Source organism: Xiphophorus couchianus, chromosome 17, assembly GCF_001444195.1.
Source record: "Xiphophorus couchianus chromosome 17, X_couchianus-1.0, whole genome shotgun sequence".
Classification (NCBI taxonomy): domain Eukaryota; kingdom Metazoa; phylum Chordata; class Actinopteri; order Cyprinodontiformes; family Poeciliidae; genus Xiphophorus; species Xiphophorus couchianus.
Genome location: NC_040244.1, coordinates 17,926,300 through 17,947,123, shown reverse-complemented (window position 1 = coordinate 17,947,123; position 20,824 = coordinate 17,926,300). Strand labels below are relative to the sequence as shown.

The 20,824-nt window shown below is 40.4% G+C and overlaps 3 protein-coding genes across 4 annotated transcripts in view; 1 reads left to right on the top strand and 2 right to left on the bottom strand.

Moving 5' to 3' along the window:
* The window catches only part of cog5 (component of oligomeric golgi complex 5), an 83,685-nt gene extending 75,331 nt beyond the window's left edge, over positions 1 to 8,354 (top strand). For both annotated transcript variants that reach the window (XM_028043544.1, XM_028043543.1), the window contains exons 17-23: positions 3,497 to 3,559; positions 5,502 to 5,605; positions 6,249 to 6,486; positions 6,623 to 6,699; positions 7,280 to 7,406; positions 7,484 to 7,563; positions 8,090 to 8,354. In XM_028043544.1, coding sequence (XP_027899345.1) covers positions 3,497 to 3,559; positions 5,502 to 5,605; positions 6,249 to 6,486; positions 6,623 to 6,699; positions 7,280 to 7,406; positions 7,484 to 7,563; positions 8,090 to 8,216 — 816 coding nt within the window. In that variant the 3' untranslated portion in view covers positions 8,217 to 8,354. The remainder of the gene's footprint in view (positions 1 to 3,496; positions 3,560 to 5,501; positions 5,606 to 6,248; positions 6,487 to 6,622; positions 6,700 to 7,279; positions 7,407 to 7,483; positions 7,564 to 8,089) is intronic.
* ndufa5 (NADH:ubiquinone oxidoreductase subunit A5) lies at positions 8,352 to 10,599 on the bottom strand. The gene is made up of 5 exons (XM_028043549.1): positions 10,488 to 10,599; positions 9,858 to 9,902; positions 9,674 to 9,790; positions 9,529 to 9,594; positions 8,352 to 8,512 (listed from the first exon to the last, which is right to left on the bottom strand). The coding sequence occupies exons 1-5, from the start codon at positions 10,506 to 10,508 to the stop codon at positions 8,411 to 8,413; spliced, it is 351 nt and encodes a 116-aa protein (XP_027899350.1). The 5' UTR covers positions 10,509 to 10,599; the 3' UTR covers positions 8,352 to 8,410.
* Positions 10,600 to 12,846: 2,247 nt separating this feature from the next.
* LOC114161107 (zinc finger protein AEBP2-like) lies at positions 12,847 to 18,140 on the bottom strand. Its single transcript, XM_028044169.1, has 8 exons — positions 17,287 to 18,140; positions 15,344 to 15,575; positions 14,107 to 14,214; positions 13,847 to 14,033; positions 13,621 to 13,745; positions 13,482 to 13,549; positions 13,244 to 13,357; positions 12,847 to 13,159 (listed from the first exon to the last, which is right to left on the bottom strand). The coding sequence occupies exons 1-8, from the start codon at positions 17,793 to 17,795 to the stop codon at positions 13,147 to 13,149; spliced, it is 1,356 nt and encodes a 451-aa protein (XP_027899970.1). The 5' UTR covers positions 17,796 to 18,140; the 3' UTR covers positions 12,847 to 13,146.
* Between the last annotated feature and the right edge of the window lie 2,684 nt (positions 18,141 to 20,824).

The window sequence follows — 20,824 nt, the reverse complement described above, 5'->3', positions numbered from 1 at the left end:
GATTAATATTGCAAAAGCTGAAATAATACCACAACTGAAGCCAGGAATCCCAGAGGAGTTGAAAAGGAGGCGTCATGGATGCAGAGGAGGAGCAAAGAGGACAGAGAGAAGGAAGAAGTTCAAACCATCTCTACCATCAATTATAATGTCTAGTTCAAACTTTTACTTTTTGCAGTTTTCATGCTCTGTACTTTCATAGAGATTTTTTTTTTTGCCATTATTTATTTTTCAAACTGGCAGAAACGCAGCGTTTTTGATGCAGTTTTTTGGATGATATGTGACTTTTTCTAATCTCGCATCAATACCATCACCTGCATCTTTCAGTAACTTCCCGCCATGCATCTGCAAAAACTACAGTATATCTGAAACTCAGCTGCCCTGCACTCACTCCAGGGACCACATCACCTCAGTTCTTAAAAATCTCCACTGGCTCCTGATTCAACACCTATTTTGTATTGTATTGTAATCCAATCCAAAATATTCCTCATGCCTACAAAACACTCAATAAGCTTACTGCTTAATTTAATTTGATTTGACTGATTTATTCCAGACATGTCACAACCACTGTGTGGAACATATCCACAGTAATTCTAGTATGAATCTGTCCATACACACACACAATTTTTAAAAGAAACAAAAACCTTATAAAATGCATTTATATCAATTGATACATCTACTTTAATGGAATGCACACAAGAATAAATCTGTAAAGTAAGTATGGAGACATGTCTCCACATTTATTCATACTTGTGTGTAGCTGTGGAAAAGAATAAGAGATCACTTAAAATGATCAGTTTTTCGGATTTTACTGTCTATGTCTGAATAAAATTGACATTGTAGTTCCATGAACTACTGACAACAAGTCTGAAATTCCTAAGTAAGAATTTAGTATTTAGTAATTATTTGTTTTAGTATTTTGTATTTATTTGCAGAAAAATGATAAATGGTCAAAACAACAAAAAAGATGCAGTGCTCTCAGAGGTTAGATAATGCAAAGAAAACAGGTTTATATTCATTCAGAAACAATGATACTAATGTTTTAACTCAGGAAGAGTTCAGAAATCAATATTTGGTGGGATAACTGAGGTTTTCAGTGGAGTTCAGTGCAGTGGTCTCTAATTTTTTTCCAGAGATGCATGTATGTGTATGTTATTTATTTTTCTCTTATTTTATTTTATAAGATAAAATGTCGCTGCTGATGCATATGGTGTCATGATTTGACATGACAAATGCTTTCAGGCAGAGTTGCAGTGCACGGCCACGTGTATATCAGAAAACCCGTCCCTAAAACTCGGGACGAGCAAAGCACTTTCTGTGGCGCTTATCAAAAATCTCAACAGATGCAAAATGGAAGAGCTTCTAAAGCCACATAAATTAAATCTCCCCGTTTGTCCCTGTTTATCTGTGCAGTTTAGTAGAGTTAGGTCGTCATGCAGGGCCAATCCAAGGTTGTATGAGGCCTTGAGTAGAATAAGAACATCATTACCACTAACAGCATTTCAACAAGAAATTAGAGAAATCTGGGACAGAGGCCTAGTTAAATTGGCCGCCCTTAAATGCAATCAGTGATAATTGTAGTTTACTGAGATGTATTTGTGAACAAAGAGCTCAAACTCAAAGACTAAAACTTTTAGCATCAGACTGTAGCTATTGTAACCAAACATAGCTATAATGTTCAAAGATTGTTCTTTGAACTTTTACAAAGTAAACTTGTCAGGTCCTTAAAATTTTACATTTAAATGTTAAACAATTTAAAATTGAACTTAACAGCTTTGATTTTGTCAATAAACACATGTTATAGTTTATGTTAAAATATTAGTGTTTATGGGGCCCTCAAGGCCTAGGGGCCCTTAGGCAGCTGCTTAGTCTATTTACCATTAAACTAAGCAGCTCTAAATGTGATCAGCATTACATTGTGTTTTTAGATCCACTAACTGATGACTTAATTTGGATTTAATAAAAGTGCAAATAATTTATATTTATTTTCATTGTATTTTTTTTTATTTGTTGTTTTTAAAAATTCTATAGTTGTGGGTTTATAGTATTGACAGCAATGTTCTCCAATAACATAATTACCAAGTAATATTTTTCCGTTTCCTGTCAACTTAACATCTTTTAATACAAAAACACAGTGGGCTGCATCAGTGCCACTGGGCTTAGCAAGTTTTCTGGGGGAAATTCTGTATACACCTGTAACATAATTCAGAAAATAATCTGGTATTATCCCAGTGCTAAATTTTACAGTTGTAAATTCACATCCAACTACACACAAATACTCATATATTCACAGTCACAGTGAGAGAGTCCCTGCTCTCTCACTAAACAGCAGTTATCGGACCAGACACGTCCAATGTTCTGACGATTTGTGCTACCTCGTCAGATTTTTGTACCAGCTATGTCTATTGGTCAGTGCTGCCTTTCGAAAACATGACCAAAGGTGGTTGATGCCAAGCCATGGGATCGCTCTTGTTTACAGAATAGTAACAACATTCCAGACGCCAAACTAAAACCATTTATGTTTACAAGCTGCCTGTCATGAAGTAATACAGCAGGTATAAAATAAATGAAATAAAGCTTACCTTAATCTTTGATGAAATAAAAGAGACGAAACAAAACTTCCACAGTTTTGATAAGAAATTTGATAAGAAATCTGCTGAGTAAGAAGTGCGTGACGTAGCATCGATGTGCTCATGTACATTACCACAAGGAGGTAGGACGGATTGATGGTGCTAGGGTTGGGGTTAGCACACAGTCCGACCTGAGATACGTGTCATTCTTTGTTTCATTTGAAGGCAGCAGCAGCAGCTCCTCTATTTGCTTCTGCTCATCTTCATTAGCTCTTGTGATGTCAATGAGCTGCGGTTTATAGCATTGCTGACAATTCTATAAACCCACAAAGTAACTTAATTATCACTGTTTTGGCTGGACAGCTTGTGCAGTTGGACCCTAGACATCATTTACCCAGAATGCATTGCAGCATGAACAACATGGCGGCGTTCGTGTGACAATATTTTGTTAAAATTTATAAAAACTTAACCTACAGTATCATAATGCAATACAGTAATTATTATTACTGTATTGTTTTTACTTCTAAAATAGACATTTCTCAATTAAAGTCTATTGTTACAAAGGGATCATCGATCCCTTTAAATCATTTCTGCCCTAATTCTTCCAGCCAGTTGCAATCTCAGAATCAAATGTCAGAGAACCTCAGGCTTTGCTCAAATATTAGTTTATGTGCTAATATAAATTAATATTAGCACATAATCTTCAATCTGACAGGCTTATCAGACTTGATAAAACATTTGAAAAGAGTTTTAATGTTATATTTATTTTGTTCATTCTGGTAATTTAACCTCAAAATCATGTTTTTTGCCTGCAGGCTTTGATGAGAAGCTTTAGCACCTTCTCCTCAAAGTGACAGTCTTCCTGGTGAACATGTGCTGTTCTGGACTATTTTTGCCCTCGCTAACAGATGTTTTTTTTTCATTTGCAGATTATTTCTGCTTTGGGAGCATGTCCACCAGCTGCGGTAGATGCCCTCTTGTCTTCTTTGGAGGTATCAAACTTCTCTCATGATTCAACTATGAATCATATCTACAGTGGGACAAAAAAGTATTTAGTCAGCCACCAATTGTGCACGTTCTCCCACTTAAAAAGATGAGAGAGGCCTGTAATTTTCATCATAAATATACCTCAACTATGAGAGACAAAAGGAGAAAAGAAAATCCAGAAAATCACATTGTCTGATTTTTAAAGAATTTATTTGCAAAATATGGTGGAAAATAAGTATTTGGTCAATAACAAAAGTTCATCTCAATACTTTGTTATATACGCTTTGTTGGCAATGACAGAGATCAAACGTTTTCTGTAAGTCTTCACAAGGTTTTCACACACTGTTGCTGGTATTTTGGCCCATTCCTCCATGCAGATCTCCTCTATAGCAGTGATGTTCTGGGGCTGTCGCTGGGTAACACAGACTTTCAACTCCCTCCAAAGGTTTTCTATGGGGTTGAGATCTGGAGACGGGCTAGGATACTCCAGGACCTTGAAATGCTTATTACAAAGACATTCCTTTGTTGCCCTGGTGGTGTGTTTGGGATCATTGTCATGCTGAAAGACCCAGCCACGTTTCATCCTCCTTGCTGATGGAAGGAGGTTTTCACTCAAAATTTGACGATACATGGCCCCATTCATTCTTTCCTTTACACGGATCAGTCGTCCTGGTCCCTTAGCAGAAAAACAGCCCCAAAGCATCATGTTTCCACCCCCATGCTTCACAGTAGGTATGGTGTTCTTTGGATGCAACTCAGCATTCTCTCTCCTCCAAACACGACAAGTAGAGTTTGTACCAAAAAGTTCTATTTTGGTTTCATCTGACCATTTGATATTCTCCCAGTCATCTTCTGGCTCATCCAAATGCTCTCTAGCAAACTTGAGACGGGCCTTGACATGTACTGGCTTAAGCAGGGGGACACTTCTGGCACTGCAGGATTTGAGTCCCTGGCGGCGTAGTGTGTTACTGATGGTAGCCTTTGTTACTTTGGTCCCAGCTCTCTGCAGGTCATTCACTAGGTTCCCCCGTGTGGTTCTGGGATTTTTGCTCACCATTCTTGTGATCATTTTGACCCCACGGGGTGAGATCTTGCGTGGAGCCCCTGATCGAGGGAGATTATCAGTGGTCTTGTATGTGTTCCATTTTCTAATAATTGATCCCACAGTTGATTTCTTCACACTATTGCAGATTCAGTCTTCCCAGCCTGGTGCAGGTCTATAATTTTGTTTCGGGTGTCCTTTGACAGCTCTCTAGTCCATGGTGGAGTTTAGAGTGTGACTGTTTGAGGTTGTGGAGAGGTGTCTTTTATACTGATAACGGGTTCAAACAGGTGCCATTAATACAGGTAATGAGTGGAGGACAGAGGAGCCTCTTACAGAAGAAGTTACAGGTCTGTGAGAGCCAGAAATCTTGCTTGTTTGTAGCTGACCAAATACTTATTTTCCACCATATTTTGCAAATAAATTCTTTAAAAATCAGACAATGTGATTTTCTGGATTTTCTTTTCTCCTTTTGTCTCTCATAGTTGAGGTATATCTATGATGAACATTACAGGCCTCTCTCATCTTTTTAAGTGGGAGAACTTGCACAATTGGTGGCTGACTAAATGCTTTTTTGCCCCACTGTATATACTGTGAAAATTTTATGTGGTTTTCAATTCAGGTCAAATCAGTCTTTTTCTTTCTAAAATGTTACCTCAAAGAACTTTATGGCGCACAGCTTCCAGGTCAGTTTCTTTTTGTTTAATTCAAAACAGTACTTAAGATCTTTAAATATAAGTACTTATCTGTGTTTTAAATGGTTTTGAAACCATTTAAAACACAAATAGAGATCTACTATCAATGTTTCTCTAAGATCTACAGAGATCTAAACGCTGGACTTAGAAGCTCAGAAGCTGTTCCTATGTCAGTGTGTCTGTTTAACTGTTGACCTGATTTGACCTCAGGGAGTTCAGGCCCTGATGAGCAGCGCAGTGCAGCCTCTGCTGCAGTCTGTGAGCGACTCTATTGAGGCCATCATCATCACACTTCACCAAGAAGACTTCTCAGGGTGAGACATTTACTTTGTTTTTGTTCCTCTGTAAAATAAGAAAGATGCAAGACGATGTCAGTCACAGGCTGAGAGTGTTCTGACTGGATCTTTGAAACATGCCAAGCAGAAGTTATACATAGTTGGAAGTTGTTTTGTTTTTCATGCTATATTGAAGTTAAAGTTTGTCTGGCCTCCACTTTTATCTAGAGGCACAAACTTCTATTTGAACCCAGTGAGGTGGTTGGGTTGAAATGAATATTTAGGAAATAGTTTAACTAATTTTGTAATGGGGCTTTTTACAAAATCAAGTTTTGATGGTCACTGTTAACATTAAATTTACTCAACAGCAAGAGCAAAAGTTGACAATTTAAAAGTTGACCATTCTTTTTGAACTTTTGTCACCAACACATAATATCAGAAGAGACACATTGTGTCTGAATGACGCCTCAGAGAGATGATTAGATTAGCGCTCATTTCAAATTCTCAGTTAACTCAAGAAAATAAAAGTGGTTTAACTCAAAGCAGCTGGAGATTTGCACAAATGTTGAGTTTTCCAAGTTCTCCTTCTCCCAACTAAAAAATATTAGCTTTATGCTAATATTAAATATTCTTGTTTGTAACATCATCTCCTCATCGATTGTGTCTTTTGTGTGTTTTCCAGGACTCTGTCCAGCCCTGATAAGCCAGATGTTCCATGCTCCCTGTACATGAAGGAGCTGCAGGGCTTCATCTCCAGAGTAATGACCGACTACTTCAAACATTTCTGGTGTTTGGACTTCGTCTATGACAACACGGAGTCCATCGCCCAGAGAGCCATTGAGCTGTTCCTTCGCCATGCGAGCCTGCTGCGCCCACTGGGGGAAGGAGGCAAAATGAGGCTGGCTGCTGACTTTGCACAGGTAAGGATCTGCTGAAATGTGGGGCTTGGACAGTTCAGAATCCAGTTCAGAATCCAGTTCAGAGTCCAAGCCCTTCCAGACTGTGTTGTCTGTAATAGTTCATGCTGCATTATTACTGTGTGAATCTGTGTGTCAGATGGAGATGGCTGTAGCCCCTCTGTGCAGGAGAGTGTCCGATTTGGGGAAGCCATACAGGATGTTGCGCTCTTTCAGGTCTGTGCCCTCTGACTGCAAATTACTCTCTTATTTATGTGGTTATAACCAAGAACCAAACTGGGTTATTTTAGTAATTAGTTGGTTCACATGTGTACAGAATGTAGTAAATGCCAGCCATGAAACCTGTGACTGAGCTTTTATGGAAACATAGCCTTAATGTTTGCTGAGTGGTTTCAAGACATTACAAATAAAAATCCTCCCAGCCACCGGAGCTGAGGGTCTGCGGTGGATGAGGGTCTGTCGCCTCAGTCTTTGACGCCACCATCACAAGTTTGAGTCCCGCCGGGGGGAAGACCCCAAAGAAACCAAAAATCTTTAAAAAGAAAATCCTCCCATATTTGCATTTAGGTCAGCTGAGACTATTTGTTGGTCCTTCGCAAGCCCCCTTTTTATGAGCTGAAATGAAAAATAGACACTATTTGTGTGATCAATAAAAAGCTGAAGAGATGCTGCTCTGTTCCTTCCAGTCATGTTTTTATTTCTTCAGACCTTTCAGCTTTTCATTAAGGTTTTCATTGGTGAACGTTTTGGACACTGTGTGTGTGCAATAAGAAACGTTGTGTGTGCTGTGTTTCAGACCTCTGCTGTTTCAGACCAGTGAACTGATCGCCAGCAGTCCTGCAGTAGGTGACCTGATCCCCTACAGCACCGTGCTTCACTTTCTCTTCACCAGAGCCCCATCTGAGCTCAGATCACCTCATCAGGTCTATACAAACACAAACACACACATACACACACACACAGTTTGGGATGATACAGAACTTTGCTTGCCCCTCCACAGAGAGCAGAGTGGTCCATTGCACGTTATTCCCAGTGGCTGGATGATCACCCCTCTGAGAAAGACAGACTCGCCCTCATCAGGTGGTTCTCCTCTCTTCTCCCACCTTTTCAGTCTCAGTAGGATTGTATTTGTGGGCAGTGATGACCTCTAGTGGTCATCATTTGACTTAGTAGTTTGTGGAGACTGAAGGAGGCACTTCAGACCTTTGCAGCGTTCCTCCTCACTCTGCAAAGGTCTGGATTTTAGAACTCTTTATTTTCTGTTTAAATATTCTATTCATTCACTGCTTCAGTCCAAACTGGACTCGTTCTGGCAGTTTTCCAGACTAACCAGTGAGGAGCTCCTCTGGTCAAATTCTCAACAAATTTCCAACAAATCCACCTTGTGCAACTTGTCTGATTTCCAACATTTGCTGTGTCTGTGCACGCTGCCATGGTAACCCGCAACTGGATCTTACTAAAAACCCAGTCAGTCCCCATTCCCCCCTTAACAGTTTTACTCTAATAAAGTCCTTTGCCAGGTTACAGGTGCAGTCAGACAGGAACTCCTCTGCTCCCATCAATTGTGTGACTGTGTGTTATGTGTGTGTGTGTGTCCTCTCCACAGGGGGGCCCTGGAGGCCTACGTGCAGTTGGTGAGAACTCGGCAGGGAAAAGAGTTTGCTTCCATCTATCCCATCATGCTGCAGCTGTTACAGAGGGCCACCAGTGCTGCTCAAGGGACTAAAGCCTGAAGGATACCGCAGTGGTGCTGCTGTCAGAAGCAGAATTTCTTACTGTTACTACATGTTGTAAACATTTTCTGGATCCTGTGCAGAAACAGGCGCTGATGTACCACTTTGTTAACTTTGAGAATAAAGGAACTAATGTTTCTTCTAGAGTTTTCTTTATTAGAAGCAGAACTCATTTCACAGCAACACAACTCATTTCAGATGGGCCACTTCCACTGGTTGGGTGGAGCCTCCTCCACCAGTGGCTCCCATGGTTTCCAGTCAGCCATCTTCCTGGACAGACTCAGCTCACACTCCGCCTGCAACACAGAACACCATCCGTCAGCAGAGTAACAATCTTAGTTTGCTGTTGCATTAAAACCCACTGAATTGTTCAAAACAATCTTCCTCCTCCAACATTTCTAAGCTTGTTCTGATTATCATCTCATCATTTTAGATTATCATATCATTTTAGTCACTTCTAAATTATTCCACTTTTGTTCCTTGTGTACTAAAAACCTTTTAAATAAAATAAAAGCTGTTAAAGCTGTAGCGATACACTATTCCCACGATACAATATCACAATATTCAGCAACCGGTACGATTTAAAAATGTATTTTTAAAATGTTGTGAATGATTATTTTAGAGGGACAGAGTGATTTTGGTGACATTTTGACTGTTCCATAGACTTGAATTAAAGTAATTGAACTGATAGTGTAATACTGGGGTAATAATATTTTTGTTAAACATTTACTTTGATTAAGTAAATTAATTGATTGATTAAGTATTATGTATAGGGTAAGGTACCTTTTTTGTCTTATTCACTTAGATAATGGAATTTATCAATTTCATTTCATTATTTAATTAATTGTAATTATTTTGTTACATTATTTTTAATGTACATGTGCAAGTTTGATCAGGGATTTGAGTAGGATTTAATGTCCGTACTCGCGGATGGAAAATTGATACTTTACGAGAAAAAAAGATCGATAAATATCGTAGAATTGATAACATTATACAGCCATTATACAGCATGTATCTCACACGTGCTGGATTTTAAAAAAAAACAAGTAGAGCAAACAAAAAATTTCCAGAATTATAAACCAAATCGATACATTTGGTTCATGTTTTGAACATACTTCCTGTACCTTTCCAGAGGAAAAGATTTGCTGTGTTGATCATTCCAATAGCTGACTTTTTTTCTTTTCAAGCTTTGAGTTTCAGTCTTGCATGTTTGACATCTTGAAACCAATATTTGGTTTGAACTTGCTCCTTGTTTAAGTCCACAGTCTGGAACAGCCAGCGTCTTTTGCTGTCAGTTACTCCTGTTTCCTACCTGGAAGATGACTTCTTCAATCTGTCCACCATTTATTTTCTTCTCTAGCTTCACAACATCTGGCTCCTGTCAACAGAAAGCAAATCAAAGTTTCATCTTTAAATTGAATAATTGCTGAGTGACATGGTGAACTGGGTCTGCTGACCGTTTTCACATGGTCTAAGCGCTCGTTAACCAGCTGCTCTGTGTACTTCCTGTATGCGGCGTCCTGTGGCATGGTCTGCAGTGATGCCAAGATCTTTGCATAAAGAATTCGTAGACGCTGAGAAAGAGGAAAATCTTTGAGTGAATAGCTTCAGCTGGAAAATTCCAAACTGCACCCTGCTCACCTCATGAGGATTCTGGGAGACAGCAAGGCCAACAAGGCCGGTGGTCTGGAACGGAACAGGAATAGGGAACAGCTGTAAGTTCAGGTTCTACAAACTCCCACTTTCTCCTGCGATCAGGTCAGTTTTCACTGAGCAGCGAGTAAAAGAACAAAGTCTTAAACAACTCTTGGGCAAGTTGAGCCCAGCTGAGTTATCCAGTTTGACTATTTTTGTCTAAGTACTGGAAGTAATGGAAAGAGAAAACGAAAGAACAGGGAAAAATGTTAAGTGAAATCAATTCAAACTGAAGTTTTTTTTGTTTGTGTGTTTTAATAATGTGGCCGTTGATAAAGCAAACTGGACAAATTTCAGTTTCCCTGATATAAAAGTTGTCTATCAAACAGAAATGTAACATATGTAACAATTTATTGTTCGATTAAAGCTATCATTCATAGATAGATAGATAGATATTTTAATATAGGTTTGATAGGTTTATCAAACTGCCTGAGGAATGTTAGCTTAGGGCTAACATTAGGGCTCGTTCGCGTTGCTGCAGCTGCTGCTTCATGCGCTGCTTCATGACATTCTGCTGCCTTCATCCCTAACAAACTAAAAGGAACAAGAACATGAGAACATGACCTCTACACGTACCTTCTTTAGTAACCCGGCCATCTTTCACTGCCAATACAGTAGGACTTCCGGCAATCAGTTATGACGTCAGCGTCAGTCAGCATATCATCTCTGGTCTTTTTAAAGGTTTATCCAAAAATAGAAAAAGTACACAGTAAGTGAATCTTAAAAAAACTACCTCTCAGTCTATATTTAAGACAATTTTTGGCTACGAAATTTGTTTTTTTGAAATACAGTTTCAAAAAAGAAACTATTTTGTAATAATTATTTCACACAGTTTGGCCGTTTTTCAATATGCGTACTTGCGGAAACGTCATGGACATTGGTTTTATTTTTTATTTTAATTAATTAATTTTATTTATTTTATGTATGTATGTGTTTATTTTATTTTAAATCAACATGTGCAAACTTCATGAAAAACAATATTACATTCTTCAGAATGGAAAAATATCCATTTATTCAAGAATACTTAAAAATAAAAATATAAAAAGAGATAAAGTAATAATAGTTTAATGCTGGAGAAAGTGTATAAATAGCATGTCAGCCCAAAAATTATTTTCCCTTTTTAATTTTTCCCACAACTTTGTACAAATCGATTTTGAAATGAGTAAAATCGATTTGCTCCTGCCCCAGGTGGAGGAGTTCAAGTATCTCGGGATCTTGTTCACGAATGGGGGAAGTAGGGAGCAGGAGATCGACAGGCGGATTGGCGCAGCGTCTGCCGTCAAGCGGGCGCTGTACCGGTCCGTCGTGGTGAAGAGAGAGCTGAGCCAAAAAGCGAAGCTCTCGATTTACCGGTTGATCTACGTTCCCACCCTCATCTATGGTCATGAGCTTTGGGTCATGACCAAAAGAACGAGATCGAGGATACAAGCGGCTGAAATGGGTTTTCCCCGTAGGGTGGCTGGGCTCTCCCTTAGAGATAGGGTGAGAAGCTCAGTCATCCGGGAGGGACTCAGAGTAGAGCCGCTGCTCCTTCACATCGAGAGGAGCCAGTTGAGGTGGCTTGGGCATCTGGTCAGGATGCCTCCTGGACGCCTCCCTGGTGAGGTGTTCCGGGCACGTCCCACCGGGAGGAGGCCCCGGGGAAGACCCAGGACACGCTGGAGGGACTATGTCTCTCGGCTGGCCTGGGAACGCCTCGGGATTCCCCCGGAAGAGCTGGAAGAAGTGGCCGGGGAGAGGGAAGTCTGGGCCTCCCTTCTGAAGCTGCTACCCCCGCGACCCGACATCGGATAAGCGGAAGAAGATGGATGGATGGATGGATGGATGGAAATGAGTAAAATTTTGTCAAACACAAAATAACGTTGATACAGAGTTTTTGTTTTTTGTCTTTTTATAACAAACCAAAAACATCAAAATTACTGTTAAACCAGCAAATCAATCAAAAAGTTCTTAATGATTGCGCAGATAAAAGAACAGCGGATCAGTTGTTTCAATATCGCGTTCACAAAATGTGCACGTTTTGTGAACGCGATATTGTGATAATCTCACCTATCTCAGAAATAGGATCTCTTATTCATCATAACAAATCCTGTTCTTCAAAGACTGACTTCAAAATAGGAGTTATAGGAAAAGCATAGATCTTATTTTAGTGATCTATGCTCTAGGAATTTATTTAGAATATTATTTTTTTACCCTAGGAAATAAATGGTTAAACAATATCACATTTTTTAATCAAAGAACTGGAGCCCATGGATCAACAACGAGGGTAATTGCGATAATGAGAATATATTTCTCTAAAATAGGTGTTTTCTGATATAAAAATGTTAGAATTCTTACTTGCTCAAAGAAAGAATCTGAGGACAAACATCCCAAAATTCAGCTCTGTTCAATAGAGGCATACCTTAGTAACTCAAATATCCTCATCATGGTTGGTGATGCTGTGCAGGATCTCTGATAGCAGTCAGTCAAAATGTCTCTGAAGACTGTTGCTGCATTTTCTGTTTCTTCCTACAGAACAAATTGCAGCTTGAAGAATTCTTGTTTTTCAATAATCAGTTTTGATTGGGTCACAAGGAGTTCCCATGCCAGCTTGATTTTAGTCTTCCCCAGGAACTCTGTCCAGTTGGACAGGCCAGGTAAAACCAAAATACTTTATGAAATAAAAATAAAACAGGCCTTGCTAGTTTTGATGCCAGGCAAAACATTTTGGGTTTTGTGGCACTCTGTAGGACCCGACCTACATCAAGAACCGCTACCAGAAGCTGACCAGTCCCTAAACTGCTCAGCTTCATCTCTCTCATCTCAGAGATGCATTTCATCTCTGCACCTCTCTACAGATGCAGTTCATTTGTCTTTAGTTCATATTCTGAATTAACGCTGCTGCAATAAGAACAAAGAAATCACTGTCTGTTATTTGAACATAAACAACATGAGCTCATTTTGAGACTTTTATTAAAAAGATTTGCATCAGCTACAAAAAGTGTATAAAAATATATTACAAATCTTATATATTTACAACTGCCTCTACAGATGCAGTTCATTTGTTTTTCACTCTAGCTGTGTTACCTAAAACAAGCAACATGCTTTCTACAAACTGCACCTAATAATACTGGTGGCCAAAAAAAGCCAAAGAGACAAGTTACTAAATTCCTAAGATCCTCTTTGATGAAGAGGAAACTTCACATGGAGCTGAGCAGAAATGTCTTCCCCTGGTATTTCAGCAAAGTTGAATTCATCAGAAGAACATCCTGTGGAGAAAAACAGGCACCAAAAAAGATTTTTAAAAATTATTTTCAATGTTTTTTGCAATGTAATTCCATGTTCACCCTTGCCTGTAAATGTTGGGGGCCAGGAGGACAGCTGTGTCTGTCGGCAGCTTGGACAGATGAACCACCTTGGTCTTCAGCTGCAGTCTGTCGCTCTCATTCACCCACACATCAGGCAGTCTGATGCACACAGGAACACTTTAACGTCACTGAGTGGAAACTGGCAGACAACTGACCAGTTTGACAAATGACCAGTTATGACAACAGTGGAGTTTCTGGGAGGTTCAGGAAGTTAAGGACTTACATGTCTTCAGGTGTCCAGTGCAGCAGCACCTTCACTTTCCCAGAATCCTCTTTCCTCCTGGCTATCACCTGGAAACCAAAAGAGAGCAGAGGTGGGTTCCTGCTGTGGTATCCTGCTCTGAGACAGAGAGGGAACTAACCGTGCTGTGGAAGACCACACTGTGTCCGTTGCCCTGGCTCTCAATGTGTGTTGCCAGGTTGAGACATATGGCTCGATGCCGGATGGCCTCCATGGTTTGTGCATCAAAGAAGTCATGAGGTCGAGCTGGAAACAGGTGAAGAATCTCACTGTGAGATTGACTGATATCTCATCTATTAGATATCTATTAGACTGAATTCATAATCATGTGTGTGTATCACTCATACGCAGTGAGCGTCTATATTTGTTCCTGAGTTTCCTCCTCTTGATCAGACCAGCCTTGGATGGAGATTCCTCCTTCACTTTGCCCTGACTGGATGTTTTGGAAGAACCTTGGGAACTAAAGTGGGTGGGGACGTGGCGTGCCAGCCCCCCCTGTGAGGCAAAAGTGGCATTGCAGCCGCCAACCACACACTGCAAGAGAATGGACAGTTAGTTGGAGGGGGAACATTAACCTGATGCGGAAGCTGCAGATGTGTGATGTTACCTTGAAGGGCTTGTCTCCGCTGTGGGTCAGCATGTGTCTCTGCAGCCAGCTCTGACTGGTGGACGGAGTGTTGTACACCTTGCAGTTCTTCCACAGGCACACAAACACCTGGGTCACAGAGAGCTGCAGCAGTCAGCATTGGTAGAGTCTGAAGCACACACCATGTTCAGACATCCTCTGAAGCTGTGCACCAACAATCACTTTATGCTGTGGTCAGCTGTCATGTTCTACCAGTTAATGAAACCCATAAAGCTGTTTATGGGTTTTTTTCACTGCAAAGTGAAAACTAACCTCTACTAAATAATGACAAAAATACTCCACCAACAATAAGTGGCAGACGTGTGGAAACAATGAGATTGAAAACTATAATTGACTGCAAATGTATGTCTAAAATATGAGGACCAACTGTCCTAAATCTACTTTGTAACGCAGAAGGTAGACAGACCAGATACTCTCATCTTGCACTGACTGACTACAGTTTTCTGGCCGATTACAATTTTTAACAACTTGATGTAGCAATTCCAATTTTGGCCAATACTGATTTTTTTCTGAAATGTAGCAAGAATGTCACAGAGTTGGTGGATCTCTCATGGGAGAACAAAAAAGGACAATCTCCCAAAAGAAAGGAAATGGGGGCCGAGTTATTGGTGAAATTATAATCAACAAAATTTGGCCTTTTTATACTAAACAATTTACAAAAAAAAACACAGCAAAGTGAAAACTGACTTCTGCTAAATAATGACAAAAATACTGCACCAACAATAAGTGACACAATTGTTCATTGTATTGAAACAGAAAGTACCTTCAAAACTAAACTTAATCTGGGACTCTATCATGATTGGGTTAGAATCATGTTAGAATACAGAACAAAAATGTTGATTTTTTTTTAATCCAGCATAGCTAATTTCTCTCATTGTGAACTGCTCACAGTGTGAGTATACACACACTGTATAGGCCTGGCGGGCCACCAGGCTTTATTTGCTCAGGTTTTTTATATACCAGGAACAGTGACAGAAAAGAGAGATTAAGTTAGGTTTATAGCTGGGCGAAGGGTGTGTGTACTGGCCCGTTTGCTTCACACACAAACAGGTAAGTTTGGAAAAATTATGACGCCTGATCATACCACCACAGTTTTTTGTAACTATAGGGTTAGGGTAACGTGGTGGGCTGTGGACTGCCCTAACACTGACGGTGTGAGCTACCAAGAACCAGCAGTATCCAAGTCAAACAGACTGACCCCTCCTCTCTGTCCGTCCACATGCATGGCTCGGATGTGTTCAGCCAGGTCAGGGCTGCTGGAGAACAGCAGCTGGCAGTCATCCCAGCAGCAGGTGTAGTTCAGAGATTTGCTCACAGCAGGTCCAGAGCCTGCTACTGCCGCTGCCCCCCCACTGTGACCATTGAGCATGGCAGGAGTCGAACGACCGCTGGATGCAGTGCTCTCTATGTCCATCAGGGTGGAGCAGAAACTGGAACAGATACAGGAAACCATAACAGAAGCAACAAAGAATGGTCTGAACTAAAAATTTTATCAAGATGTTTTGGATCGCATCCATTGACAATCAATAACACTTGACAAGACAATCAAATCCCAATTGATTGTGTATATAATCCAGATTCAGATGATCATCTCGTACAGAGGTGAAAAAATGCTAATCCTACATTAATGTTTCACAGCTACGAATAATTTCATTTTATTGAAGGAAAAAACAAAAAATTAAACAGCTATTCAAACCAACTTTGTCCCTGAGGCGGGAAATCAATCACCACTAATTAACTTCACTAATTAGCCACATTTCTATGAAGCCTCAGTTGTTTCTAGACCCAGACCACTGATATCAGATCTTTCAGTATTTTAATTCTTGTCATTTTGATAATAGCTGTTATTAACAGCTAGATAAGAAAAACCCAAAATGCAGAGACTCAAAATTAGAATGTTGTGAAAAATACCAACAAACTCATGTTGTCACAATGATCTCTCATCAACCAGTCACTGGCTGCCTCCACAGTCGCTGCTGAAGAAGCTGGTTGCTTACATGGTGCTGAATATACAGCAACCAGCTATGGAAAACTGAGTGGAGGGAAAAAGTGTGATAGGAGAATGTCCATTAAAAAGATTGGGGGTCAGAAAAATGCAGTTATTTTTCTGTTGCTCAAACAGAACTTTTTGGATGAAAATAAATTCTGCATTTAATTTGGAAATCAAAGTGTCAGTCTGGATTCCTCCAGCCTGTGGAGAGGCACAGATTGCATGTTGCCAGAGTTAAGTTTCCAGATGTCCACTGCTGGTTCTGGTTCACTGGGCTTTCTGAGGTCACAGTCAATGCAGCCAACTATCATGAAATTCTAGAACACTTCATGTATCAATGGCATGCTGTATGGAGATGATTTAATTTCCCAATGGGCCATGGTACCAACCTTAAGGTACCAAAAGCTGCTCCACTGACCATGTGCCAATCCTTGATTAGCTCAAGGGCCAAACCAGAACTTCTGAGTATCAAGAGGAAGATGAGAAACCACATCCAACATGCAACCTGGGCTTTCTGCTCACCAAAGCAGAAACGATAAGTATTGAGTATTCAGACTTCTGAATATGCTTTCCTGTAATTTCTGTTTAGAGTATCCTGTTTTGTTTTTACATAGTATAATTTTCTGAGATACTGAATATTGGATTTTCATAATCGGTTATCAAAATTTCAAGAAAAAAAAGTAACCATAGCTTCATTTTCTGAAATGAGTAACACATTTTCTTTTGATTTTCTCAGTTGTATTAGAACATTTCAGAAAATCAGATGTTTTTCTCAGACATCAAGACATTTCTAGACGACATTGGTTATGATTGCCTGTGAGAAGAACTTTCTCCGGATCTCTGACTGCTGCTTACTTTCTACATCAATTCACACTAGTTAAAAGAGCAATCCGAGTGTTACTGCGGATTTAAAGGCGTAATCACATGGTAAATGTTATCACTACATGTGCTTCACATGGTACGCCATACTCTGCGTTATGATACTACGCGATCATTATACTTAAGAAATCATTTCTTATAAGCTCTAGGAAACACACAGTCACCCTAAAAACTTTATTAAACGCTTTACGTGGTGAACTTGGACCGTGTGGTCGTGTCTCTCTGAAACTCAAGTGAGCGGCCTTCTGCCTCCTTCTCCGGCTTTTACCAACCTGTCCTCAGAGTCCATGCGGCTGAGCGGCTCTCCTTCCACGGAGTTCAACTCCACACCGACCCACCTCCTGGCCGCGTGTTCGGCCTTTCCCGCGGGCTTTGTGCAGCCGCGAGGCGCTGAGCTGCACACGTTCTCCGCTTCTCTTTGTTCTGCTTTCAGCACTCGCGAGCCCTCTTGTGCGGAGTCTGTGCTGCTCGCTAGACTACCCTGCGCAGGGCTTTCTCCAGGTTCGCCGAGTTTAAAGCCACCTTCCACATCGTTGTTGCCCGGCTTGCTGTGAGGCGACGTACCTTCCCCGTCCATGTCAGAAAAGGGCGGCGGGTTGTGCCCGGGCCCCACTGCCGTACAACTGCCGCAGTCCTCGGCTGGTTTGTCCTCGTTGTTGACACCCGGTTCCCGTTTGGGGTCTTCCGCGGCTTGTCCCATCAAGCTGGTCCAAGAGTCGCTTTGTTTGGATTCAGACTGATATGAACCGTGTTCAGTCCCTTCAGCCCTCATCTGAGCCATTTAGCACAGCACACGCGCTGTTTTTGTAATGTTTCGCGAGAAAAGTTCGCCCCGTGCTTCTCTAAGCTTCAAATGTAAAGCAAAGCTGAGGGTGGCGTGACGTCATAAAAATCGTGGCGAAAAAGCTGCTCTAGTTCGGAAGATGTTTCACTCGGTTTGTAAAGAAATTAGCTATTAAACAACTACCCACAACAAATTCAAAACGTTAAGAAAAAAGCGTCTCAAATTCTCACTACCTCCAACTGACTGCTTCTAAACAGCAGAATCCCTTACATTTCAGTTTGTTGCTTTCAGTTTGTTGCTTAAGGTCCTACTTATCTTATTAGACAGGGACTTAGTAATGGTGAGAAGACCAGACCATGTACAACAAAAATGTCAATTTTGACTTTTCTAACAAACAAAAAAAACAAAACAAAAAAAAGCCATTTTCCTTTACACATTCAGTGTACATTACCAAGTACAGTGAACTTTTGAGCGAGTGAAGCATCTTCGCTCACTTTAACGTTCTATTCTCTCATTTCCACGTGTTTCAACAAACAGATAAACGAACCAAACTAGAGGAGTGAACGCGGTGATGTGATGAGCCTATTTATCGAGTGTTTGGTTGGCTGTTACTTTCTAGGGGTGTTGCTGCAGCGCTCCCTGGTCCCACGAGAACAAAACAAGGATGTTCTGAGTACAAACAAAATTGAAGCAATTCTCTTTGAGCTTCAGAGGAACCATCAAAAGTCAGCACACTACGGAGCCCTCTAGGTGACTTGGGGAAATTGTATTCTTTTGCGTTCTCTCGCAATAATATACTAATTAGTTCATGCGGCATAATTGAAGCCTTTCTTACTGAGACCATCGTACTTTCTACTATATGGAGTGTTCGTGAGGTTTTTCCACGTATCTTAATATGAAATACCTGAAGTTTGATATATTTTTATTTATTATAGAAATGCACCACAAACTTATGATATAAACACAAATTTTCCATTAGTAGGAAAGAAAGAAACAAAATACATTCAACTATGTCGAGTTATTATCACGGAGTAATAAGTAATCTGACCGTTTTGATTTGTGTCTATTTTGTGTTGGTAATCCGAATGGTTTAAAGCGCCGCTCCATCTCAACCTTACACAAACAGACATGCAGTGAATAAATCGATTTTCAATCATTTTTTCCACCAAAGAGTTAAGAATAAACACGTCTTCACTGAGGCTCTTTATATGTGTATATATTTAAAATTTTAAATTGACATTTGTGAAACTAGACCAGCAAATATTGCAGTAAGCACATTGCGAGGGAACGCAAAAGAAAAAAAAATTCCCTATTTCCCCTACAGCAGTGGTCCCCAACCTTTTTATTACCGCGGACCGGTCAAGACTTGGCTGCGGCCGGGGGGAGGGGGGGGGGGGTGTCAGATAATGCTTCTGCATTTTGATGTTCCCGCTAAAGTTTTTTTTTTTTTTTCGTTTTGCTCCGATATTCCCTTTACGACAGGGGTGTCCAAACGTTTTGCAAAGAGGGCCAGATTTGATAAAGTGAAGATGCCTGGGGGCCAATAGTTTGTTCGGACATTTTTTAACTACAAATGTTTCATGCAAATACACAAAAACAATTTTCATTGTCACAATTATCTTTATTTTTCAAATGACAAAATAACCAAATATAAGCCACTCAGGCAACTCTAAAACCACAAATTCTGCTTTTCTTTCATATCTGGAGAGTCAGATAACATTGAACAAATACCTTAAATTTACAGGAGTTTAAAAATATCTTTGCCACAAGAACATTTTAAACAGGAGTTATAAGTAATGCAAAGTTGTCTGTTATTAAATCTTAAAACAAGTGAATTTTGCTCTTGTCAGAAAGTATAGTTTGTGTCACATCTACAGGTTCATAACATCAACAGTAATAACCAAATCTTACTCAAGAGTTTAATAAAAATAAGTGCCATAAATCCAGGTGCATAAATGTTCTTTTGGCTTTTCACTGCTGATAGTGACAGACGTTACCGTTCAAAATACTCAGTTTTATGTCCTCAACTCTCAGTGCCACACTGTTACTGCCAGGCAAACATTTTTCTCAAATTCTTGCTTCTTCTCAGGGCAAAATGTTCTCCACCATTTTCATAACACAGTTTTGATAAATGTATCTTCAGTAAAAGGTTTGCCATGTTTCGCTATTAACATGGCCACTTTGTAGCTTGCTTTATTTTCTTTTGACTCACAGGCCCGCGTGAAGAATCGTTGCTTCACTTTTTCAGCACGGTCACTTCCTGTTAGCTTGTTGTATGTGTTAGCATGTTTAGTCTGGTAGTGTCTCTTTACGTTGAAATCCTTAAACAAGGCAACCGTCTCATTACAAATTAGACAAGCACAATTGCCTTGATTTTCAGTGAAGAAGTATTATAATTCCCATCTCTCTTGAAAGCGGCGGCCCTCAAGTTTACGTTTACAAGCTTGTTTTCTTTGCAGTGTAGTGATGTGTCGGTCGCGAACGATCCGGCTCTAAGAGCCGGCTCTTTGAAGTGAACGATTGGAACCGGCTCCACAATGGGAGCCGTTTTAGGATCCTATTTGGGAGCCGGGTTTTTTTCTACAGTATATCGCTGTCTCTCCGCCTCCCTGTCGTTGTGCTTGTGCTCTGCAAGTGCCAGAGCCGATAGTTTTTCCCCACATCGTTTTTTTTTTGTCCTGCGGTGCCTCGCTGTCTCTCCCCTCCTTCTCCCTCTCCTTGCGCGTTTTGCTCTTCTGCCAGTGCTAGAGCGGAGAGTTTTTTTTCCCTCGGTCGGTCCACTGCCCTCATGTCAAGCGTGTGCTCCACACATCTGACCAATCACACATAGTTTCAATTAATAATGTGGCGGGAAAACACTGAAAAAAGAAGTTTATCTCCACTTTTTTTGTGGAAACGGCAGGCAACTGGCCAAGCTGTATAACATTCGTGGGCAGGTGTTTATGTACAGACACTCACTCAGCGGTCAAGAAGCACGACAGAAAGAAGGGGAGTCAGTGTGAGAACTGAATAGGTGAAAATAAATG